Source organism: Arvicanthis niloticus, chromosome 1 (assembly GCF_011762505.2).
Source record: "Arvicanthis niloticus isolate mArvNil1 chromosome 1, mArvNil1.pat.X, whole genome shotgun sequence".
Lineage (NCBI taxonomy): Eukaryota > Metazoa > Chordata > Mammalia > Rodentia > Muridae > Arvicanthis > Arvicanthis niloticus.
Window position 1 is genome coordinate 14,321,781 of NC_047658.1, and position 26,220 is coordinate 14,348,000.

A 26,220-nucleotide genomic window follows, 5' to 3' on the forward strand; every position below is an offset into this window, starting at 1 on the left:
AAAGCAAAAGGAGAAAAAGAAAAATTAAAAAAAACTAACTGAGAAATGTTTTCAGTAAATTTAATGAGCACTACAGTAACTAAGAAATAAACCTAAGTGTAACTGGTATTCAAAACCTACTAATACTTATTTTTCTTGCTTAGAAATTGGTTAGCAATTAAGGAAATTATGACAAACTTGTTTGCACAAAAATTAAGTTTCAACACCTTTATTGGAAAACTGAAATTTTCTAATTTTATGAATTTTTAGGTAAAATACTACCATCTATGGTAGTTTTTTATATAAAGTAAATATATAAGTGCTTATGCAAAACAGGATCCACATCACACCTACTGTTCTACAGTTTGCATGCCTGCTTAAGATATGATAACCAACTGTCCAATGTAGGGCTTCAGTTTTTTCACATTCTAAACACAAGAACTCTTCTTACATGTCTTGTCAGATCAAAAAAGGATGGAGGGGCAGGATAAAAAAAATGGCATAATGAAGCCCATCATGACTTTGAATGCCAACCTAACAGTTTAACTTAAAAAATAAAGACTTCCTGATTGTACATGCCCTTAATTCCAGTCCAGCAAGTCTCAGTGACACAGACAGGGAGGCTGGGGCAGCAGGATCAGGAAAGAGTTCGCTGCCACTCTAGCTCAAGGCCAGCAAGGCTCCTGAGACATTGGTTTGTTTTGTTTGTTTGTTTGTTTTGTTTTGTTTTGAAGAAAGGAAGGAAGAAGAGGATGGAAAAAAGAAAAAAAAGGAAGGGAAAATAAACACAAATTTTAACAAAAGGGGGAGGGCACTCAGAGTGTTTCACCACTGACTGCATCCATGAAAGTGAGAACAGTGCTAATATACTTGATCCTGACCCTACTCATTCACCTCAGATGCTGTCACTCCATATTGTGTTTACCCTTTTCTTCAAGCTGCCAAATTTTCCTCCTCAGATTCAATGTTCTAATGTCAACCAGAACCAAATAAGGAGAGACCAGAATAAAACCTGGTCCACTTAGTGGGATTTCAAGGGTAACAACACTTAAGCATTATCTACAGTCCTTCTCAAGCCAGGTTCTGAGAATTGCTCCCTAAGCCTCTATGTAGGAACTCAGGTCCCTTTCTGCAGGTAAAGCCAGCAAAGTAGATACCACCATCAAACCAACAAGTCATTCTGTTGACAGTTTAATTCCCTCTCATGGAACAGGGAAAGGCTATGGCTGACATAAAGGATGTAAGTGTCCACTCATACAAAGCTACTATGACACTTTTCCCCTTAACATTCAGAATGCCAAAATGCTTCTACTTCCTACCAGAGAAAGCAGGACTGTTAAAATGAGTTGGATTTAAAACCTAAGTAAAGTCCCTCACAAAATTACTAATTCACTATTTACAAAGCTTTCCTGTGCAAAACTCTAAAACACAGCTATATAACCGGTGTGACTTGTTAAGGCCTTTTGAATCTGTCTACCAATGCAGATTTATCTATTAAGTAAATAGTCTGTTAAGTAAACACTGAAGGGCTTTCTTATGAACTGGGAGGCATTTTGCCTAACCCAAACAGAAATGCACATTTAGTTTATATGCCAAATTAACATTAACACAAGACAGGACTGACAAAGGTATTGAGGTCCAGATCCACTGAAAACATTCAGTCTCCTATTGGGTTTAGCATCCAAAACAAGCTCAAATATAACACTAACCACAAGAAGCTGTTCAGAACACCCCAAAGTACCCTTCGTATTTTACTCACCCTAACATCAGAATAAAACCCAGGCTCTCCCTTTTAAAAAATGACACATGGGAGGAAAGATGCTGGTGTCAGCATTACTCACACCTTACACTAGGAAAGCAAAAGTGTTTTCCATATGGACTAAAGACAGTGATAACACCAGCTACCCTGGTCCACTTCACATTTTCAAGAAAGGTAAATTCTTTTGTCAAAAGTAACAATGAGGCAATATGTAGGGCTTGGGGGGGGGGGGGTCTTTCTTTCTTTCTGCTTTTCCTCTATTTTCTTTTTTTAAAATCTGTTTCTCCTTTAAAAAAAAATTAAGATGAAATCAAGTATTATGTCACAGGAAATCCCCACTTATTTGGAAGGCTGAGTCTAGAGGCTTACAGCTTTAAGTCCAGACTAGGCTATGGTGGGAGTTCAAGGCCAGTTTGGATAATTTTTAAAAAAACTTGTTCCAAAAATGAAAAAGTTGGCTGATAATATAGCTCTCACAGAACAATAAATAAATAAATAAACGCAAGCAAATGCATCTTATAATTTAAATTGCACTAAACTAAGTTAACTTTTAAACTCCCATCTTTAAGAACTACAAGTTTAAAACCCAACATTTGTATTATATATTAGGGAAAAATGGAAAAGCTAATAAAAAAAAAAAAAGAAAGAAAGAAAGAGAAACAGCAGACCAGCAGCAGAAGCCAACCAAAGTATGAAAGACTCCTACAACCTGTTAACAGGTGGTTTCTAAGCCACGAGGGATTTCTCGGGATCTAGGAAAAACTTTCATGTAATTAACCTCAGTATATTTTTGTAACAATGTTTCATGAAAATGTTTACATAGGTATATTAATTTAAAAAAAAAGTTTGGGTTTCACAGCAAAAATTCAAGCTTAGATGAAATAGGCGCTCCGGAGGCCCCACCCTTAACTGAGGAGCTACTGGACTTGACAGCAGCTGAGGGAGAAGGACTGAGCATGGGGTTGTGGTACCCATGCTCCAATGGATGGTTCCACCCAAACACATATAGGCAGCACTAGCTGGACTGAGATATCAAGAAAAAAAAAAGAACGTGAAGTTGGAAGGGGGATGTGTGGGAGAGAATGGGAGTAAGGTGAAGGGAAATATATTTAAATGTATACAAGCATAATTCTCAAGGAGTAAATTCCAAGTAAAGTTTACACACAAAAATATTAAATATAGGAAAATAGAGCTTCTCAAATTCTTGTTTTGATGCAACTTCCTAAACCTTTATTAATACGTGACACTCTGACAATACAACATAGGGTGTTTAAGAAAATTCTATGTCAATTTTCAAAGAATTTCAAGGCACTTCAGGAGATAGAATCAACTTGAAAAGCTACAGAATCCACAGGTCATTTTGACATTTAACTATCGAGCTGTAGTTCTTAACTACAGAACATTTCCTTATTCAAAAAAATCCCATTCGGAGATTCAAAGCATTCTCCTCTCCTCTGGTAGTTCAAAAAAGAAAAAGGAAAAAAGAAAAAAAGCCTCGTTTAATATAGGTTTGAAGTTAATATTTAACAAAGGCCTTCTTCTCTCTGGTCGACTACTAAACCCCAGACCTGGGATTGCACAGGAAGTGCATCATCACCAACGTAGTCAAACTTGGACGCTCAATCAAATATGGATATCTAGTGGGGTGTGTATGTTCGTTCAAGAGCGCATTTTAGCAACGTTTAGGCAATAGAGCTAGGGGGTAAAGGGAGTGACCACTTCTGTTCACAGTGTAACCCCCCCCCCCACCAAAAAAAAAAAAAAAAAAACACCGCGTATTTTTATTTAGTCCCAATAACTGCTCTCAGCTCAGGGTCAATAGACTATCCTATTCCCTGCATCCTCTGTATTCCCCGCATCCCTCATCCCTTCCGGGAAAGGTCAAAGGGCTACCGACAAAAGACAACAAATGCACGTGACAAAAGTTTCTCCCGTGGTCCCCGCGGCCCGAGGCTGCGCAGCTCGCGCGTGGGGATCTCGGTCTCACACAGAGGGGGCTGGCCGCGTTAGACGCTGCTCAGAGTCGAGCCACATGCGGAAGCCGGCCAGGACCGGAACCAAGCGCGGCCTGTTACCTTTTCCTGCTCCTCGCGAAGACGCGCCACCTCTGGTGCGCGCAGCGGAGCGGCGGCTGAGGCCTCTGCAAGGGGCTGGGGCTCGGCCTCCGGTTCGGACGGAGGCTCCATGCCCGGCACCGCAGCCTCAGCGAGGCGAACAAGTCCTAAACAAGTGTTTATGGTGGCGGCGTGGCCGGCGGATGCCCAGCGCCCGCGCGCTCGCCCTCATGCACCGCAAGCCTCTCTCTGAAGAGGCCGCGCTCACTTTCGCCGCTGCCCCGGGGGCCGCCGCTCGCGTCCCGGCTACCCGCGGCCGCATCTCACACGCGCATGCCGCCGCCGCCGCCGCCGCTGCCGCCTCGGAGCAGCAGGCCCTACACCAGGCGCGCCACGCTCCTCTCCCGCAACCGGGCCCAGCTTAGCGTCCAGCGACAGCCGCGCCTCCTCCGCGCCTTCGCGCACGCCCCGCCCCTCGCCCCGCCCGCGCAGCACGCCGGGAATCTCTCAAGGTCCGCCCTAGTGGGCGGAGCTATGGTGGGGACAGTGCCCCCGGGCGGGGTGGAGGCTGGGAGGCCCAGGACCGGTGCTCAGGATGAGAGGCGTAGGGATAGTGGGTCCCCATTCACTTGGCGCTGCCTGTGGTGGTAAGAACTTAATATGAGCACTGAGACTATTTCATAAGCTCATTTAATTTTATCAAATTCAGCTGTTTCCCATGCCTTTTAATGAACTAATGTGGTTTAATGAGCTAAAATGCACAATATACAACTATATTTTGCATATGTATTAATTACTGTACACATTACAATTTTCCTTACATATATTAAGCTGCAGTATTAATATTACTATGTTACCACATATGCACTATGTAGCACATTTTTCAAGACTAGCTGCTGCTCTGTCCCTCGTATTTTATAATTCTGGTGTTTTGTTTAATAGTGGGGACCAAATGCATGGCTTTGGGCTTGCTAGATAAGCACTCTACCAACTGAGCTAAATCCCCATCCCTGTTCCACTCAGTATTTTAAAACTTGGAAGCTGGAGGGAAGGCACACCTTTAATCCCCAACAGAGGCAGGGGGATATCTGTGAGCTTGAAGCCAGCCTGGTCCACATAACAAGTTCCAGGCCAGCCAGAACTGAATCAATCTCTTAGATCCACTTCCTCCTCCAGCCCTTTGTGCAGCCTCTGTGACAGTTCTCTAGTCTACCCTGAGGCCTTGTCCTAACTCTATCACAAGCCCAGACAGTAAGCTGGATCCTGTTTTGTCAGTGTTGTGTGTAGGAACAGGCTGGTAGGTACCTGCAGAATTCTGACCCTCTATGGATCTGTTTGCCCCTATCTTCCACTTCTGTCCCAGCCAAGTCCACATCCATCTTTTTACTGTTTGCATCAAAAAAAGAAAAAGCAGGGACGATTGGGGAAGATGGTAAATGTGAATTTCTCTCCCTGCAGATGCAGCAACCTCTGAAACACAGTCAAACTCCATGCACTCATCTTGCCTCCTGCCAACAGCAGCATTCCTGAATCCTCGGGCACCGCAGTAGCTACTTCTCTAGTGGTGGGTTTTGAATATGAACTGACCCCATGTGTTTCAATACTTGGTCCCTAAAAGGTAGTGCTAATTTGTAAGGATACTTAAAAATTAGGATGTACCAGGTGGTGGTGGCTGCAGCAGCAGCAGCGGCTCATACCTTTAATCCCAGCACTCAGAAAGCAGAGGCAAGCAGAACAAGTTCCAGGACAGCCAAGGCTACACAAAGAAAAACCTGTCTCAAAAAACCAAAAGAAAAAAAGAGAGAGAAAATTTAGTATGTCATTTAGGATGTAGAACATAAGAGGAGGAAGTAGGTCAGTGGGGTGAGTCTTTGGTATAGCATCCCTACCTACCTACAAGAGATACTCTCTATCTCTTCTTCAGCTGTGAAGTAAACAGGCCATGCCTCCCTACCATAATACACTGAACCCTCTGAAACAGCATTCCCTTCAGAAAATGATCTATGATAGATTCTTTGTTTGAGTTTTTTAAACTCGGCGTATCAAGCAAAAGCAAAAGAACAGATAGCAAGAAGCAGATAGATAACAAAATAAATCAGGCCCTTACATCATCCAGCAGAACTAACTAGAGTAACCAGACTGGGAGAGCAGGCCAAAAGAAAATCAGTAGCAAATAGCAGATAGATAACAGCAAGTTGAGCACTTACAACATGCCCCAGACAGGCTGGAGTTCTGTGTGGGATAGTTCCAGCTAGAGCAGAGGGTTCTCGCCACTCATGAGCTTCCCACTTCTTGTTCCCACCTCGGGCATTTTATATCACAGGATAAATAATAGTAACTTCCGTTAGAAATGGCTCACCTTCTATCTGTCCTCAAGGGTATTATTATAGCTGTTTGTTCTTCTTTCTCCCTGTCACAGCAGCACGAGGCCAGCCTGCCCCAAGAAAGTGTCTCTGAGGACAAGAGAGATAAACCTGAGTGCATCTAAGATAAGGGGAGCCTGTCCTGCTCTCGGAGTTAGCTCTCGGGGAGTGCAAGCAGCACATGCAGTTTACCACCGGCACTTACAGAACAAATGGTGAGCCAAAACAAATGCCTCCCCCGTTACATTGTTTTTGTCACAGCAACCCAAAAGTAAAAAAATATATCTGGTATGGCTCGATCCACTCTACCCCTGAAATGCCCACAGGCAGCTCCCTACCCTCCACTCCTCTTTGATGTATTTAGCACCAGATCACACAGCCCCTGTGCTACAGAAGGCTGGCCCCCAGCCCCAGCTCCGGTCTAAGGCCGGGGATTTGTATCTGAAGTGGTTGCTGTAAAGAGGGCACATCACACTGCACAAATGCAGGTTATTGGAGGCTTCTAAGAAAGTTCTCCTTCGTTCTATCAATACCTCCATAAAGAATCCAACCCTTGGACAAGAAGTAGAAAGCAATGTGTGTTGTAGGCAGCTCTTCTTGGTGGGGGAAGGCATAGCAGAGTTCATGGCAGCAGAAGCATGGGACCGGATCTTCACACCTCCACAGACCAAGAAGCAGAGAAACAGAGTGCTGGCTCCCAACTGCCTTCTGACTTTCTCCCTTTTCATCCAGTCTAGAACCCCACTCCATATGACTCTTAGGACAGATCTCTCGGTTAAACCTCTCTGGAAACTTTCTCAAACACTCACTCAAAAGCGGGTGTCCCTTAAGGCTAAAAGAGACATTGCAGAAGTGAAGAGCACTTGCTGGTCTTCCAGGTGATTTTGGAGCCTCCAGCTCTAGTGCTCCAACAGCCTCTTCACATGTACAAAACCCCCACACAGAATACATACCCATAGTTTAAAATGAAAGGAAGGCTGGAGAGATGGTTCCATGGGTAAGAGTGAGCAATGATCTTCCAGGGGACCCAAATTCAGTTCCCAGCACCCACAAAAGTTGTAAAAAAAAAAAAAAAAAAAAAAAAATGAGGATTCCAAATGTAGTCGAGTTGACACAGGACGTTGATCCCTATTCCTAGGTCGTTGAAGGACCAGTTTACTCTCCCTTCTTAAGCCCAAACATCTGCCTTCTCTTGCCCTTGGACACTGGAGATTCTGCTTCACACTGAAATATGCCACTGGCTGGCCTTCCTGGTTCTCGGGCCTGAGGTGGCCCATTTTAAGACTTTTCAGCTTTCATAACTTTATAAGTTACTTTACACTTTTAGAAAGAAAGGGTTGGTCTGGGCTCCTGGTTTCAGGGGTTTTTCAGTCCATCATGAGGAATACGCAGAGGCAGCCCATGGTGTCACTACTCCATGCTGGTAAAGAAAAAAACCTGACGAATTACCCAGAATTGAAGGTAAATATAACCTTCAAAGGCCAAGTCCTAGTGAGGTGCTTCTACCAGCCAGGCTCCACCCCCTAAAAGCTCCAGGGCCTTCGAAATACAACTACCAACTAGAGAGAAAGCCATGGATACATGAGCCTGTGGGAGACGTTTCTAATTCAAACTGTGACCTGCCTGAGCCACCCCCCACTGTATATGCCTGCTTCTGTATCCATTTCCATGTGTCTATACAGAACCAGTCTGTCCCATCCCCACCTCCCTTCTGGGAGAATCCTATATGGTAGCTGAACTGAAAACTCTCTCACACGTCACCCACATGAGAAGCACTAGCAGTGTCAAATGTCATCTTACCAAGACAGACGCTGGAGAGCCCTCTCAGGATCCTGACTTTCTGGAAAGAAAGTTACATGAGCTTGACAGAAGAGCTCCAGTGAGTCAGCAAAGAGCAGCAGAGAGCTGTTGGGAAGAATGTGGAGACTATTGCCATCTGTGACACACAAGAGAAGCCTAGAGTCCTGGAGACATGAGAATTCTAAGCTTTGCCGCTAGTGGGGCCATGTGACCTGGTATTTACCCACTGACCCTAGGACAGTAGTCATCTCTAAATCTCATCCTGTCTCCGCCCCGGGTAGGAGAAGAGAGAGTGCAGTGTGCGGATGGAAACTGTACATTGCTCCCTAGGTTCCATCTGCCCTCACTACCCCCTCTCCAGCGCTAGGCAGTGTAATTTACTAGCGCAACAATGAGCATGCCTCTGACAAGCCAGACATGATCAATTCCATTCCTGTAATAATTCCATACATCAGTCAGCTACTACTGTGTAACAAGCCACCCAACACTCAGTAATGTAAAAGAACAATAATGCATCATTCTTCGTGACTTTAAAGGTAAACAACAGTCCTGATATGTTTGGCTAGCACAGCTCCGCTCCACAGGTCTCATTCCTTCCCTAGAACCAGCTGGATTATTCTTTACCAAGACAGTAATTCACAAGCAGATGCACAGGTCTCTTAACCTAGCACACTATCATGTCAGCTTTCTTCTGTCTCACAGCTTAGAGACAGAGCGAGAGGTATGTGTAACAGAACACTAATACAGAAAATGATAACGAATGGGCCAGGGATGAGGTCTACTAGCCAAGGAGAAGCAGAGTTGAGGGCAAGAACCACTGGACCAAGGAGGCAAGGAGCCACCAAGCTGGCTGACTGAAAGTGGCCTGAAGCAAGCAGCAGAGAACAGGGTTCCAGCCCCTTCTCCTTGTGCTAAGAAAGAGCTATTGAGAATGCTCGGGGCTGTAAAAGACCATGCCAGCTCAGATCCATTCCAAACCCAGGGCAACTTTGCATGTATCTGTTTTTAGCAAAATAGCATATCTTCAACCATTAATATTTTAACTTCATTAGGTTTTGTTTTTTGTTTTTTTATAGAGGGAGGGAGCTGTATCCTCTTGCACCTGCACTAAGCTTTACTTGATTTTTTTGTTTCAATCAACTCATAATCTTACTGAAAGGATGTATTCTTAGCGATAATATTCATGAAGTCATCGTATTGGATATTATGTGAGTTTATTTTCTTTAATACCACAGCAAAATGAACAGGAGATTCATGATTAAAACAAAAAACAAATATTCCTATTGTACAGGAAAGACAATAAATCAGAGTAGGACATTTGTAATATGAGGCCCTATATAGAGAGACCACAATCAAGCAAACTATCACCTGTATCAACTTCAAATGACCCTCACATCTGTGATTCTGTGTGACAAAACCCTACTAATTAAGGTTAAAGTCTACCATGACTAGATAGCTTCTCTGAGCTCAGTGCAAAATGGAGGACTCCCCTTACCAGGACTTCCCCCTTCTCTGCCCTTGTCTGAGGTACCCAATCCCCAACACCCTCTAACCTAGGGAAGGTTGAGTAGTCCTTGGCAGACCTATAAGTTCAACTTCCTCTCCCTCCTCTGAGTAAGAACCTGCCCAGCAAGGACCTCCCTCCCTCCCTCCTTCCCCTCCCTCCCTCCTTCTCCTTCCCTTCCTTCCTTCTTCTCCCTTTCACACTCTCTCTCTCTCTCTCTCTCTCTCTCTCTCTCTCTCTCTCTCTCTCTCTCTCTCTCTCTCTCTCCCCCAGCCCTTGAGTTTTTGGAACAAGATCTCACTATGTAGCCCAGGCTTCCTACAATTCATAATCTTCTTCCTATTTCATTCACCCTTAGCCTTCTCTCAAGTACTGGGTAAAAGCCATGTGCTACCACACTCAACTCTATAACTAGACAGGACAGGGAGCATATGGGTCTTTCTTCCCTACACACATATTAGCAGTGATGTTTTCTAGTAAATTTTTAAAAAGATGGAGCCAAAAGGAAGAATGAAGGGAGAAAAGGAGGAGGGAGGGGCGGAGAGATTGAGGGAGGGAAGGAATGCTTCAGTATAGTTATTAACCAAAAAAACACAGCAAAATGAGGACAGACATCCTGCCCACCGTATACCCAACCCACTTGTGATAGTTTGAATGAGAATAGCCCCCACACATATAGCCCTCATACATTTGAATGCTTGGTCCCCAGTTAGTGGAACTGCTTGGGAAGGATGAGGAGTGTGACCTTACTGGAGGAGATGTGTCACTGAGGGTTGGGATTTGAGGTTTTAAACGACTCCTGCCATTCTCAGTGTGTTCTCTCTGCCTCTTGACTTCAGGTCAAGACGTGAGCTCAGCTGTTCGTGCTGCTATGCCGTTGCTCTGCCATTGTGAGTTCTAGCCCTCTGAAACTGTAAGCCCAATTAAGCACTTTCTTTCTTTTCTGTTTGTTTTATGGTTTTGTTTTTGTTTGTTGTAGACAGGGTCTCTCTGCATATCTCTGGCTGTTCTGGACCTCGGAATGTAAACCAGGGTGGCCTTGAGAACTCACAGGGATCCGCTTGCCTCTGCCTCCAGAGTGCTGGGTTTTAGGTATGCACCACTACAATCAGCTAAATGCTATCTTTTATACATTGCCTTGGTGATAGTGTCTTATCACAGCAATAAAAAATAAACTACTATACCACTAGAACTAAAGGAGCTGAAGGGACTCGCAATCCCATAGGAAGAACAACATCAATTAACCGATCCCACAGGGCTCCCAGGGACTAAATCACCAAAGAGTACACATGGAGAGACCCATGGCTCCAGGTGCATATGTAGCAGAAGACTGCCTTATCTGGTATCAGTGGGAGGGGAGGCCCTTGGTCCTGTGGAGGCGCAATGCCCCAGCATAGGGGGATGCTAGGGTGGTGAAGCAGGAGTGGGTGGGTGGATGGGGAGCACCCTCATAGAGGCAGGAGGAGGGGAAGTGGGATAGAGGGTTTGTGGAGGGGAAACTGGGAAGGGGGAACAACATCCAATAAAAAACCTTGAATACTAAAAATGAATAAATTTTAAACAAACAAACAAAAAAAGGCCCAGTCCTGAAGACTGTGTTAGTTGCTTTTGTGTGGCTATCACCAAAATATCTTTTTAAATGCTATTTAAATAGAGGGAATAAGATGGGCAGTAGCAATTCGCCCCTTTAATTCTAATGGTAGACACAAGTGCATCTCTGAGTTCAAGACCAGCCTGGTCTACAGAGCAAGTTACAGGACAGCCAGGGCTACACAAGCTCTCCCTGGAGGGAGAGGGAGAAAGAAGGGAGGAGGAATCATTCCTTATTCTTTCAATTTCAGAGTGCTCTGCCCACAGGTGCTTGGCTCTGTTGAGGATAAATATCATGGCAACGGGAGTCCATGGAGAACAAGACTGTTCTCCTTATGGTGGATGGAAAGCAGAGAGAAAGAAAATTCAGGGAAGAGATTCTTGGATCTGCTTCATTTCTTAATCTCTTCTGGGGAAGAAAGTGACCAAAATCTAGACCCTCTCGGGTATTTACCTGGAAGAGATGTGTTCCTATAGCTCTTTCATGTAATCATAGTTAGTCCCTGATCCTATACCAAAACTGAATAAATAATTATTTCTTAAAAGAATCATTTCTTGGGTGCTGGAGAGATGACTCAGTGGTTAAGAGCACTGGCTGCTCTTTCAGAGGTCCTGAGTTCAATTCCCAGCAACAACATGGTGGCTCACAACCATCTGTAATGAGATCAGATGCCCTCTTCTGGTGTGTCTGAAGACAGCTACAGTGTACTCATATAAATAAAAAATAAGTAAATCTTTTTTTTTTCTTTTTCTTTGTTTTGTTTTGTTTTGTTTTTCCGAGACAGGGTTTCTCTGTGTAGCCTTGGCTGTCCTGGAACTCACTCTGTAGACCTGGCTGCCCTCAAACTCAGAAATCCGCCTGCCTCTGCCTCCCAAGTGCTGGGATTAAAGGTGTGAACCACCACTGCCTGGCAGTAAATCTTTTTTAAAAAATCATTTCTTAAGGGTGTTGAATTTTATCATCCCATCTTGCACTGCAGAATGGGGTTTCTTTGCAGCAACTCTTGATCTTTTCCTCAGAGTAGTGGTAGTTTGAATGAGAATGACCCCCTTAGGCTCATGTTTGAATGCTAGGACCTTAGGTGGTGGAACTGTTTTGGGAAGGATTAGGGGTATGGCCTTCTTGGAGTTGTGTCACTGGATGTGGGCTTTGAAATTTTAAAAGCTCACACCAACTCCCTAATCTGTCTCTGTTTGTCTCTGTCTCTGTCTGTCTCTCTCCCCCTCCCCTCCCCTCCCCTCCCCGCCTCCCCTCCCCTCCCCTCCCCCCCTCCTCTCCCCCTCTCTCTCAGCTTCCATCTTATGGACTAGATGTTCCAGTGTCAATGACTCTAACCCTCTAAACTGTAGCAAGCCCCCAACTAAATACTTAAATCATCTTGGTCACAGTGTCTGTTAACAGCAATAGAAAAGTAATAACTAAGACACCCAGTCTGACAATTGCTTTCTTTCAATGAGTGTGCTTAGATCCTTTATACTTTACATCAGCTTAGAGCTGTGACCAAAATACCTGAAAGAAGCAATATAAGGGAAGTCACGTTTATCTGGGTCTGCTCCAGAGTCACTTGGCACCATGCACTTAGGTAAAACTGTTTTACCTAAGTGGCAGAGGAAGCTGTCTACTTCTTGACCATCAGGAAGCAGAGAACAGGAAAGGAACAGGCAGGGATAATATACCCCCCCAAAACTCTCTCATCCCCAGTGACCTACTTCTTCTGGCTGGTTCCCATAACCCAAGTTTTCAGAATCTCCCAAAATAAAACCATCATTTAGGAACCAAGTGTTCAAAGTATGAGCCTATAAGAGACACTTCAAATGCTAATTTTCTTTTGATTCCCCTCAGCTTTTGGCTTACTTCCTTTGTTAGTTAAATTTACTTACATTAGTTACTAAATTTCTTTATTAGTGTTTTATTGTTGATTCCTTTTCTTAAAGATTTGCAGAATTTTATCCGTTGTCTTTGTTTCTGTTTGAGCAAGATGTAACTATGTAGCCCTTGCTGTCCTTGAACTCTCAGTGGCTCTGCTTGCCTGGAGCCCTCCTCCAAATGCCGGGATACAAGCAGGAGTCACCACACCCTCCCTTCTGTGGTTTGCATTAGAAATGTACACAGTAGTCTCATATACATAGTAGCACTATTTGAAAAGACTATTGAGACTTTGGGAGGTGGTGTCTTCCTAGAGGAAGTAGTTGAAGTAGTTGTAGGGGAGGACTTTGGGAGTTTATAGTCCCACCGTACTTCCAGTTCCTTCTTTCTGCCTGCAGTCTTGTGAGATCTCTCAGCATCCTTCTGGCCACCTGCTGCCAGCTCCCTCACCATGATTGGCTCTTATTCCTCCTGAATTGTAAGCCAAATCTTCTTTCCGTGAGTTGCATTGGTCCTGGTGTTTTACCACAGCAACAAACTGTAACTAATACAAGGTCACAAGTATATTTCTAATTAATTACAGTCTGTCCTCAAATAATATCGTATCATTATTTCACTGGAATGAGAAAGCCTTACAGCACTGTCCTCTGAATTTCACCTGCCCATATTCAGTATTACCATATATTTATTTAATAACTATTGTTATCATACATTTTATTTTAATGGTAAACTATAAACTCTCAACAAATAGCCACTATTGTTTAACTAGAGGTAGTCAGTTATCATCTAGGTAATTATAAAAAAAAAAAAATTTTTTATGTAAACCTTCCACTTTACCTTTACCTTTCCTACAAATATCTATTACCTTATCTAGAGCCAAGATTCTGTTTGGTGAATCTGCAGTTTTCCTAACACTAAATATGTATTGCCTTTCCACAACAATACTCACACATCACCCAGTTCAATCCTGACATTCCAGAAGAGCAGTATGTATTCCTTTTTTTTTTTTTTTTTTTTTTTTTTCGAGACAGGGTTTCTCTGTGTAGCCCTGGCTGTCCTGGATCTCACTCTGTAGACCAGGCTGGCCTCGAACTCAGAAATCCACCTGCCTCTGCCTCCCAAGTGCTGGGATTAAAGGCGTGCGCCACCACCGCCCGTCGCAGTATGTATTCCTAACCACTGAATCATCTCTCTGGTCCTTGCTTTCATATCTGCAGGCAGGATATCACTATGCAGTACAAACTGCCCTGAAACTCACTAAGTAGCCCAAGAGGACTTTGCACTCCTCCTGCTCCTGCCTCCTGAGTGCTAGCTAGGGTTAGAGGTATGAGCCATAAACCCATCTGGATGGTGTTTTATGTGATTCTGTAGAAATGGCTGCTGTAGTTTGGGTGTGTCCCCCATAAATTCAAGTGTCAAAAACTTAATCCTCAAATCCCCAGGCTGATGGTATTTGGGAGTGTGCCTTTAGGAGATAATTGGGATTAAATAAACTAGTGAGGGTGAGGTCCCCATAGTAGCATTAGTGGCTTTCTCATTAGAGAGCTGTGCCAAACCTCACCTGGATGGAGGAAGAAAAGTGTCTTAGGTGAACTTTTGGGAAGATGATGACAAATGTTTAATCACCCACACAAATAGAGAGCCAAGGAAAGACATTGTGGCTTTCCCTTCTCCCTGGCGTCATTGGCCACTGGTCCACAGTGACAAAGGGAGCAGAGTCGGCAAACAGATGATGACATTCCAGATCAGCTTCAGGGAGATCAACTTTACTTGGGCGAATCAAAGGTTTAAAGTTTTAGGGAAGTGGGTAGGAATATCCAGGGTGGGCAAAGGTCCTTGAGTGAAGGCTGAGGTACTGAGATGCCTCATTAGCATGGGGAGGCATTCCAGGAATCTCAGTTGCTTGCAAAACAGGTTTTTTATCAGGAGAAAGGAAGCTGAACCTGTAGAATCTCACCAAGTATGTGTGACTTTCTGCAGGTAGAGGATATGGGGGTTTCAAGATCCCAGACAAGGTCAGAGAAGGAGAAGCCCTGCTGACAAAGGAAGTCCGCCATTTTGCACCAAGCTCAGGACTTTCTGGCAATGTTAAACTTCCACCTTAGCAGTGGGGGTTTTCCAACAGGCACATGTAAGGAATCTATCAAAAAAGTGAATACTGTGGGACACACTGTGACACACTACAACTTCCACAATGAGATTTGTTTTCCTTTGTTGGGGAGAAGGTTGAAGTGTAGAGAGTGGGTGTGAAGAGAAGGGGAGATAAGTGAGAGTGGGGTGCATGATGTGAAATCCACAAAGAACCAATAAAAAGTTTTTTAAATTCTATCAAAGGCTAACTGGGTGAACCAATGAATTTATTGGACTTGTTTACAGTGGTATGGGTGAGGGGTTATCAACAGAAGCATGGGTGAATTGTATCACCAAAACACCACCCCGGGATGAGTAGCTCACAAAAACTACAGACAGCTGGACTGGTCATGTAAGGCTCGGGAAGCCCCCAAAGGGGACTCCACTCGAGTCACAGGATGGCGCGCACCCAAAGGACACACGGAAGACCAACTTGCTGCAAGAACACGAGGTAGTTTAATGGCGGAACGTTCCGGGCCGACACGTGTCTCAATGTAGGAGACAGGGGCATCGACCTTGTGGCTCCAGGGTTTAGGGTTAATATAAGCTCGGGGTGGGGAAAAGGAGAAACTTTCGCGCGGGTGCACGCGATTGGTTGTTTTCCAATTTTTGAACATCTGGCCAAACCAGTCCATGGGGGCGGGGAGCAGTTCCTGCAGGCAGATGTTTATCTCTTATCTTCATTCCTGGGATGACTACAATGGTAGCCCATTGTCCTGTAACTCTGCATTCTTTGTTTAAGGATTAACTGGCCTCTGGTTGGCAAACCAGAGGGGCGACTTTAGCTACTCAGGCTAGGGAGAAAGAATCTATAAGGCCCTTTTATATATGTTTTTCATGGGACCCATAAATTTTTCTTTTATTTTCCCTCTCCCTCTCCTGAATAATTTTAACCTTAAAATATCTAGCCTAGGCTCTAAAAATCATTTTCTACCTTATCAGGATCTTCCTGTGGTTGGCACTGTAGTCTCAACACCATTAATTGGACAGCATCAACTCTATTTTTGACGATGGTCATAACTCTATTTATCACACATGGGCCGAAAATCAAAATTAAGCAAATTATCATCACTGGTCCAGCCAAGGCAGAAAACAAGGTAGTCATCCAGGGAGATCGTGAGAACCAGGACTCGAACCAGCCCTGTTGGGCATCTCGATCTTTTTGTCTCTTATCTAGTCTTTCCCTAAGCCTCTGCATCGAGTCTCCTCCAGGCAGCTCAGCTGATCTGAGACTCTCTAACACCTTGTGTAGTACTCTTCCTAGGGAGACAAGAACAAGCACTTACTCAGCTCAGATAGGGACATGACAACAGATGTATGGAATTTCTTATATTGGCTTACATGTTGTGGACAGAGTAGCTCAACAATGGCTATCTCACAACAGAGGAGCTAAGAATCCAATAGTTGTTCAGTTCCAGTGGCTGGATGTCTCAGCAGCCCAAATCTGGTGCTAGAGTCCTGAAAGGATCCCTGGAGCTCTTCTGGTCTTCAGTCTACCCTGGAATCCTGAAAAAGTTGGATTTCTTACTACAGCAACAGGATAGAGGAACTTCCCACCAAGAATGGCAGTTCATAGAAAAGTTTTCAATTCAGAGGAAATTGATAACACGCTTGCTCTGCCTCCCTATGATACCCGAGCCATGTACTGTATTGAGGTCTTTACCAAATAATCACATTGTACTGTTAAAATGTGAATTTAAATTCACAAAGTCTCCAGAAATGTGAATTTAAAAAAAAAAAACCTTCATTTTCTATAAATTATTCAGTCTCGGGCCATATGAAAGAGCAACAGAACCTGGACAAACACAATGGGTGTAGAGTGAAAAATTATAAAGGCCATTTTATGAAATATGTGTAGATTTTTTGCCTTACAGAACTGAAAATAAGATTTCAGGCCTTCACATTCCAGGTGAAGGACACTTGCTGGATTACATTCCTCAAGCCTCGCCCAAGGCAGGAAGGCATTCCTGATTACAGATAAAGATGCTACCACCTAGGTGGGGCCCTAGCCCTATAGCCGGAAAAAGTAAAGATAGCAATCTGAAATGGCCGGATAGGGCACAATGGCATGGTAAAAACCACATTTTGAGAAGAATGCAGGGCGATTTCCACATGACACTAATCATTTAGAGTGAATACCTCTGAATTGTTCCACTGTTTTCATGTTTTGTATCTTTAACAACCCCATCCCACTCCCCTGGTTTGTGGTTTTTCCCTTTAAAACCCTCCAAGGACTGGCCAAGGGGGTCGGACCTTGACTCCAGCGCGAGTACCTGGTCAGACCGCTGGCTGCCAGCTCTTTCCCTAATAAACCTCTGCTGATTGCATCCAGGTATGGTTTCTTGTGATCTTTGGGTGGTCGCGATTCCGGAGGCTTGAGGAAGGGTCTCCCGAGTATGGGGGTCTTCATGGGTAGGCAACTCCTCATGTCTGTGAAGGTCTAGAATCTTCTCTTTTTTTTTTTTTTTTTTTTTTGTTTTTTTGGGTTTTTTTTTGTTTTGTTTTTTTTTGTTTTTTTGAGACAGGGTTTCTCTGTGTAGCCTTGGCTGTCCTGGAACTCACTCGGTAGACCAGGCTGGCCTCGAACTCAGAAATCCGCCTGCCTCTGCCTCCCGAGTGCTGGGATTAAAGGCGTGCGCCACCACCGCCCGGCTAGAATCTTCTCTTGACTGTTTGGTCTCCCCTAATCTTTCTCATAATCAGTGCTGGCAATCCAGGGTGACTCTTGTAGAGTCAGCAGCACCCAGAGTTCTGGATTCCTATGCTAGTCCCACTCAGACTCTAACAATTCACTTTAAAATATATATATTTTAAAAATGGCTATCATGTTTCTTGCTTGCATGGCACCTGGACTCTCTCATGACTATCACAGGTAAAGTAGTGCCCTGCCCTGTTCTTCTTTGGCAACACCTGGTCCTCAGATTTGGTTGCCTTGAAGTTTCCACTCACCACCAAGGTCAAGAAAAGGCTGATTTTGTAGGTTCCCCATCTCTTTCTATTAAGGTAAGAGAAATGCACTAGTCACTTGGAAAATGAAGAGCTATGGAAAGCTTCCAAGAGTCATTCTTATTGCATAACATCAAAAATGGTATCCTTGGGCTGGAGAGATGGCTTAGTGGCTACTCTTCCAAAGGACCCAGGTTTGACTCCCAGAACCCACATGTTGACTCACAACTATTTGTAACTCAAGTTCCAGGGGATCTAACACTCCTTCCGGCCTCCTTGGGCATCATGCATACTCATGGTACACAGACACATATGCAGGCAAAATACTTACATGCATAAAATATAAAATGAAAATATATCTAAAGAATTATTTTAATCACATCTTTTCACATCACTGCTAATGTTTAACAGCATCAAAAAAAAAAAAAAGTCTTTAAATATTGAGAGTCTGTCAAGCTTATAGTGGCAGATAAAAGGATCCCCTAAATTGTAATGCTTGAGAGCTTGCGTTTTGTCATCAGTGACAGGTACTGGCAGTTGTTCTCCTGGGAATGACAAGCTCATTTTGTTCATCTTTTAAAAAATAAATGTCTGTTAAACACCAGTGATGATTAATCCTGTTTGTTGACCTGCCTGGATTTCAGTTCATATAGGAGATGGAAAGTCACACCTCTGGAGGCGGAGTTTGTGAGGTTATTTCCAGAGAGGAGGAGCTGTAGAGAGAAAACATACCTTGAATGTGGCTGGCATCATCCCATGGGCTGGGGGCCCAGAGAAAATGAAAAGAATGTTTTAGTTTGATCATCTGTGGCTGTGACAAACACCATGAGCAAAAGCAACTTGGGGAGGAAAGTGATGCTTCCACTTACTCATAGTCTATCCTTGAGAGAAGCCATGGCAGGAACTGAAGGAGAAACCTTGGAGGAACTCTGCTTAAGGGCTCATTTACTGGCTCATGCTCAGCTAGCTTTCTTATAGGCTCCAGACCCAACTGCCTAAGGGATAGTTTTGCCCACAGTGGACTTAGCTCTTCCAAACCAATCAGAATCAAGATAATCTCTCACAGACCTGGTCACAGGCCAGTCTAATCTGAATTATCCTTCATTTGAAGCTCCCTCTTCCCAGGAGATTCTAGGTTGTATCAAGGTGATTATAAAAACTAACTAGGACAAAGAGGAGGTAGGAAGTGCCAGCGTCCTGCATATCATGATGTAAGTTGCTGAGCTCAGCTATGCTGTTCCCGCCCTGATGGCCTCTGAGACCAGAAGTCAAAACAAACCATTTTTCCCTTAAGTTGTTTCTGACAGGTATTTGGTCACAGCAACGGTAAAAGTACCATACTTAGGCTGGAGAGATGGCTCAGCAGTTAAGAGCACTGACTGCTCTTACAGAATTCCTGAGTTCAATTCCCAGCAGCCGTATGGTGGCTCACAACCACCTGCAACTCCAGTTCCTGGGGATCTGACATGCTCTCCTGACCTCTCTGGGCATTGTGCATGTAAATAGTATACTTATATGTAGGTAAAACATGTAAAATAAAATAATAGCTGGGGATATAGCTAAGTGATAGAGCACCTACACAGTCCTAGGGTCATTTCCTAGTACCCAGGGGAAAATATAATTAAAAAATAGTATTTTAACCAGTGTGGTGGTGCACACCTTTAATCTCAGCACTCAAGAGGCAGAGGCAGGTGAATCTCTGTAAGTTCCAAGACTGCCAGGGCTACATAGTGAGACCCTGAGTCAAAACAAATAAATGTAACTAGTTCAGCTCACAGGTCCAAGGACTGTACCACTCACTTCCCTTGGTAAGCACTGTGTTCAGTGGTGTGTTTGAGATGTCACACAGACATCTCGAGGGTGTGTCCTTGTTAGTGATGCTCAGAAGTGAAAGCTTATGAGTGACTGGTGAAGAAGTCAATGGCTAGTCATGTTGCAAGGTGTCTCAGACCCATTGATGCCAACATCTTGCCCATATCCACTATCTGTGTACCATCACACACATACCAGAGTTACTAACAGGAGTTCACTAAGAAATGAATATTATCATTCACTTAGTATTATCATAAGCAATTATAAAAGCCTCTACTTTTAGACTTTTAATTTTTATTTTATTATGTGTATAAGTGTTTAGCTTATATGTATGTACGGTACAAGGGATGCCTGGTACCCACAGAGGACAGAAGTGGATGCCACCTCTCCTTATGCTGGAGTTGTGGATGGTCGTAAATCATCACATGGGTGCTGGGAAGCAAACCCAGGCCTGTGTGAGAGCAACAAGTGCTTTTAACTGCCTAGCCATCTCTCCAGTCCTCTATAAAACAGTTTTACATTATGAACTACTGAATTTGTAAGAGTGTTTATTTATTTACAGACAGGGTCTTGCTATGTAGCTCAGATTAGCCTTGAATTCTTTATCTAGTCACAGGTAGATTCTAACGTGTGTTCGTCCCACCTCAGCCTCTGAAACAGTGGGATTACAGACATGTTTAGCTTGGAACCAAAACATCTTAATCCAACATGCTCCTCCCAGTCGAATGGCTATTAACATCCTATACTAAAATTTTATGTCGGGAATCTTTCCCTAAACTTTTGTCTGGTTAATATATTTTAAAGTTCTTTTCAAATTGGGTTGGGAACATGAGCAGGGCCTGGCTGATTATGACACTGTTGTTTTGCTAAGCAAACATGTTCTCACTCTGAACATTTATGTTAATAGGCATAGAATAGTGAGGCTTTCAACCTCTGTCAGAGAAGTCTCCTTCAGTGGTGGGCAGCAGCTGATGTAGAGTGCCACAACCAGTTATAACACAGAAAAGGGAGCAGAAAGAACACCGGAGCAGGAGGGTGTGAGGAAGGTTGTCTCCTGCACCGGACATGACATTGTACCCAGGAACTCATCACAATTATGGTCACATGCACAGATCTGTCAGGAGTTCATTGAGAAGTACTGAGCAGACTCAGTGGGTTACAGAGAAGAAATAGGAGAGGATGGCAAGGCAGGAGGAATGATGGAGTAGATATGATCAAGGTATGGTGTGTGATGTAGGAAATTGCCAAAACCAAAACACCCAAAAGTATCATTATTTATGTGTGTGCACACACATGTGCACATGCCACAGAGTATGTAGAGAAGTTAGAAGGCGACCTGCAGGAGTCCATTCTTTCCTTCTACCATGGGGGTCCCAGAGACTGAACGAGGGTTATCAGGTTTGGCATCAGGTGACTTCCTCTACAACACCAGCCCAAGACGATGTTTTTTAAAAAGCAAATCAGGTCACATACATTCCTGTAATGGCAGTACTTAGGAGGCCGAGGCAGGGAGATAGAAAGTTCAAGGCCAGCTTGGCCTACACAGTAAGAGGTCTCAAAGGAACATAAAGAGATGGAGTGGGGGATGCTGACTATAAACAAGTTTAGGAAAAACTGCGTAGGGGCTGAAGAGAGGCTCAGTGGTTAAGAGAACTGGCTGCTTCTGGGTCTATCTGCTCCATCGCTGGGCAGGGCCTCTTGGGGAGGTGGAACTTGGAGAGTTTGACTGCACTTACCCCATGCCCACTGTAGGGAAGCATTGTACCCAGGACTCATCGAGAGACACCTCTCCAAGGGTGGGGAAGCACAGTCTGAGAGGTGGGAAAGCCAGAGCTGGTTTTGGCTTGTCCCAGAAGTTATTGTCCTTAGCTTGGCAGAGGCAGGTTTGGTGGCAGTTTTGGCTGGGAGGGCAGAGAGGCCTTCTATGGGAGAATGAAGCTGCAGCTGTATAGGCAAATGCCCTTCCCATGGCTCCCCATGAGGGATCTCGATGAAAGTGGCGACAGTAAATGTTTAACTGTATCATTTATTAGTTGTTCGTGGGGGAAAATGAATGCATAACCCATTTCTTGGGGTCTGACCTGAGATTAAATACCTTTTGCAGGAAGGAATGTCTGGGAACGGAAGCTTATTGGCTAAGCCTTCAGGGCCTCTAGGTACCTCATTAGTATGGAGAACTCTGGTTTGGGCCTATGTGACCATAGTACATATTTGTGTGTGTGTGTGTGTGTGTGTGTGTGTGTGTGAGAAGCATGGCACGTATTGTAGTCCAGGAATCTGGCAGAAGGCAGAGAGTCACCTAAATCTCAGGTATGTGCCCACCAAGTCTCTGGGTCTCAACAGGCTCTAACTTACCAAACTTCTTGGCATGGTTTTTACCATCCAACAGCTGCTCTTACAGAGGACCTGGCTTTGGTTCATGCACCCACACAGGAGATTAAAATTACCTGTGACTCAAGTTCCAAGGTGATCTGATACCCTTTCTGGCTTCCATAGACACCGCATAAATATGGTGCATGTATACACAGGCAGGCAAATACTCATACACATAAAAATAAAATTTTTAAAAAGAGAAAGACAGCCAAAATTTCTCAGGATTGTAACCCTTGGTGTCTTTCCTGGGGCATTGGCAGCTTAGTGAGATCATCTGTGACGCAACTGTTCAGGGGTCAGTGGCTCCAAGTCCTGTGCTACATGCTGGTCCTCCTCCTAAGACAGGTGGTCTTACATTCCCAACTATGTCATTACCCTTCCATTGCTTTGCCTCAGGTATAGAAATGCTAAGTGCTGGGCGCCTTGGCTAGGAAGCAGAATTAACCTGAGCAATTGCACCTCCTCGCACCGATCCATAAAGAATGACCCCATAGTTTTCTAATTTGTCTTTCTCTTCCTGCTCATTTGGTCCTCCACAGCACAAGTGGTCCAGCAGTTATTCTCATCATTTGCATGCAAGCCATATCTCTGGGGTTCAGTCATCTATTCTCAGGAGGAAATGAGGTCGATGCTCTCTCTAGCCAGATGCATACATTATGACCTAGGGCGTTTCCAGCCCTAGGGGTCTGAGATCTGCCCTACACATAAATGCACTCAAGCATCCTGGCTGCTATGTCCTATGTCATCATCCAGTCCAAGACCATCTCAAGGACTAAGGAATTGTTGTTCCCAGCTTCCCTCTAATCCTTTCAGCTATGGAAGAGCTCTGATAAAAACCTGGCTCATAGCTTGGCACAGAACATCACGAGCACAGAAGAGCAGAAAGAAGGAGGAGGAGGAAGAAGAGGAGGAGGAGCAGGAGGAGGCATCAAAGAATTTTATTTTACACAGCACAAACCTCTGAAATCTGAGTGGACAGCCAAGCTACAACCAAACCACCAGTCTGCAGTCATGCCTAGGGCTCGTGCTGCTGCTGCTACTGCTGCTTCTTTCTCCCCCTTCTCCTCTTCCTCCTCTTCTTCCTCCTCCTCCTCCTCTTCCTCCTCCTCCTCCTCCTCTTCCTTCTCTTCTTCCTTCTCTTCCTCCTTCCTCTTCCTCCCCTTCCCCTCCCCTCCCTCTCCCCCTCCTCCTTCTTTGTGTGTGTGTGTGTGTGTGTGTGTGTGTGTATGTGTGTGTGTGTGTGTGTGTGTGTGTGTTGGATGGAGGATGCCCATGGAGGCCAGAAGAGGGTTTCAGATTCCCCTGGAGTGGAGTTATGAGCAACTGTTAGCTACCCAGAGGTAGGTGATAGGAACCCAATATAGTTTCTCTGGAAGAGCAGCAAGTGCTCTTAACCAATGAGCCATCTCTTTAACACAGTGTAGTTGTATTCTTTACAAAAAAGTAAAAATTAATCATAATTGCTATTAATTTAATTCTTTATCTAAATGTATTCACAAAAAATTTAAGTCAATACATTCACTTCACTAGATAAAGAAACTGTAGAGTCAAACCTGGTAAGAACGATATGAAGCCTATATGAAGAAAGCCAGTCATTTTTATGTAAGACCATTAAGACATGAACTTCTGGGGCTGGAGAGGTGGCTCGGTGGTTAAGAGCTCAGGCTGCTCTTCCAGAGGTCCTGAGTTCAATTTCCAGCAACCACATGGTGGCTCACAACCATTTATAATGTAATCTGATGTCCTCTTCTGGCATGCAGCTGTACATGCAGACAGAGCACATTAAATAAATAAATAAATAAATAAATAAATAAATAAAATCTTTTTTAAAAAAGACATGAACAGCTAAGGCAGGAAATACAATTCTGTAGTTAAGTTCACTTATTGCTCCTTCAGAGGACCCAGGTTCAATTCCCAGCTTCACATGCTGGCTTATTGCCATTCATAACTCCAGTTTTAGGGGATGCAATATCCTCTTTTGACTCCTCTGAGCACAAGGCACATGGGTGGTATACAGACATACATATAGGCAAAATATTCACTTACAGAAAAACAATAAAATAAATCGCTTAAAAAAAAAGAAAAAAATTTAAAAGACAGTAACTTCTAAAAATCAAAGCATAAATCAGTGCTATCAAAGTGTGATTCTCCAGGAATTAATCTATATGTTTGATGCAATCCCAACAAAATCCACATAGAATTTGTGATGAATTTGTTAATACTCTCAAGTTCATTTGGAAGAGTAAATGCCAAGAATAAAAAAATTTGTGTAAAGAGCAATTGGGAGCGCTTTGCCTGAAGACACAAAATGTAGTTGAAGACATCAGCAGTCAGGCAACATAGCATTAACACGGCGCCGTGGGGATCAGTGGGAGAGAACAAAAACTCCAGAAACGCCCTTAATTAAAGTCTTGTTTAAGTTTGGCATTTCAAATTAAAAAGAAGTAATGGAGTATTTGATAAACACGGTTGGAATAATTATCTATTGTTTTAGGAAAAGAATCTTTTACTTAAAATAAATAGGGCCAGGGGCATAGCTCAGTGGTAACGCACTTGTGCATGAGGCTCCGGGTTTGAACTTCAGCACCACAAAACAAGTAAAGAATCTGAGAATCGGTGTCAGAAGCTGTCTTTTGCAGTGGGCAGCAGTTACATAACGCTGGTCAAAAAAGTTGAGATTAAGAGACTGCGTGCTCAGCCCTAATTGGGACATGTAGATCAAATACCTTCCCAATCCACCAAAGCTCCAGGACTATCTCAGAAGAGGAGGCTGGGAGAACGTGGGAGCCAGAGGCTGGGCAGAAGTGCTATGGGATGCTGACTCCTGGACTTGACTTACTAATCACACTCATGAACTCACAGCTGCTGTGGTTATCTGCATGAGATCTGAACAAGATGAGAGGTTTCCCACATTCCAGCAGAAGACCCCACACCCCCACACATATGAGCAGCACTAACTGAATATAGTGACTTATTTAAAAAGCCAGGGTTACACCAAGAAACCCTGCCTCAAAAAACAAACAAACGAAGTTTAGAGAAGGACATGTTGAAGGAAGGTACAGGGAAGAACTAGAAGGTGGAACTAGGTGCTAAATATGATAATATTTGATTGTATACATGTAAGATATTTTTAGGAATGTAACACAATTTTAAAGTAAAAAATAGGGGCTGGGGAGATGGCTCAGTGGTTAAGAGCACTGATTGCTCTTCCAGAGGTCCTGAGTTCAATTCCCAGCAACCACATGGTGGCTCACAGCCATCTGTAATGGGATCTGATGCCCTCTTCTGGTGTGCCTGAAAACAACTACAGTGTACTCGTATAAATTAATTAATTAATACTAAATTAATAAAATAAAATGAAAGATAGAAAGATAAATATAATGCAAGAGCTGAGAATAGTGGTGTGTGCCTTTATTCCCAGTACTTAGGAGGCAGGAGGACCTCTGTGAGTTCAAGTTCAGCCTGGCCTACAAAGTGTGCTTCAGAGCAGCCAGGGCTACACAATGAGACCCTGTGTCAAAATAATAACTGACTATAGTACAATGTAAAGAGTTATCATCAATTGCAATAGTTTTTGAATGAAAAAATATTCTTAGGTAAACACAGATCCATAAAGAAAAACCATAAAAACATGGACCTTCTCTACAATAAAAGGTATTGACGGCTAGAGGTATAACTCAGAGGAACAGCACTCGCCTAGTTGGCTCAAAGTCCTGGGTTCCATCTTTAGTATCACAGAAAAGAAGAGGGGAAAGAGGAGGAGAGGAGAGGGGGAAATGAAAGGAACCAGGGAGAGGGCTTCTTAGCACCTACTGCTCTTTCAGAAGACCCAAGTACATTTCCCAGATCCATGTTTGGCAACTGACAACTGTCTAATAACTCCAGCTACTGGAGATTTGACAACCTCTTCTGGCATCCTTGGACACCTGCACACATGTGTGCACACAAACTAAAAAACAAATCTATTTTTAAGAGAAAAAAAAGGGAGAGAACCTCAAAATTAAGAAAAACATTTGTGATACTTTTAATAAATAAAACACTAA

The 26,220-nt window shown here is 43.8% G+C and overlaps 1 protein-coding gene and 1 long non-coding RNA gene across 2 annotated transcripts in view; one reads left to right on the plus strand and one right to left on the minus strand.

Moving 5' to 3' along the window:
• Positions 1-4,273, minus strand: part of Uri1 (URI1 prefoldin like chaperone) — a 57,935-nt gene extending 53,662 nt beyond the window's left edge. Inside the window, exon 1 of the mRNA XM_034518175.2 lies at positions 3,814-4,273. Coding sequence (XP_034374066.1) covers positions 3,814-3,924 — 111 coding nt within the window. The 5' untranslated portion in view covers positions 3,925-4,273. The remainder of the gene's footprint in view (positions 1-3,813) is intronic.
• Positions 4,274-4,345: 72 nt separating this feature from the next.
• LOC143441987 (uncharacterized) lies at positions 4,346-10,851 on the plus strand. Its single transcript, XR_013109824.1, has 4 exons — positions 4,346-4,439; positions 5,251-5,356; positions 6,212-6,370; positions 10,299-10,851. It is a non-coding gene; the product is annotated as an uncharacterized LOC143441987 (long non-coding RNA).
• Positions 10,852-26,220: the final 15,369 nt, after the last annotated feature.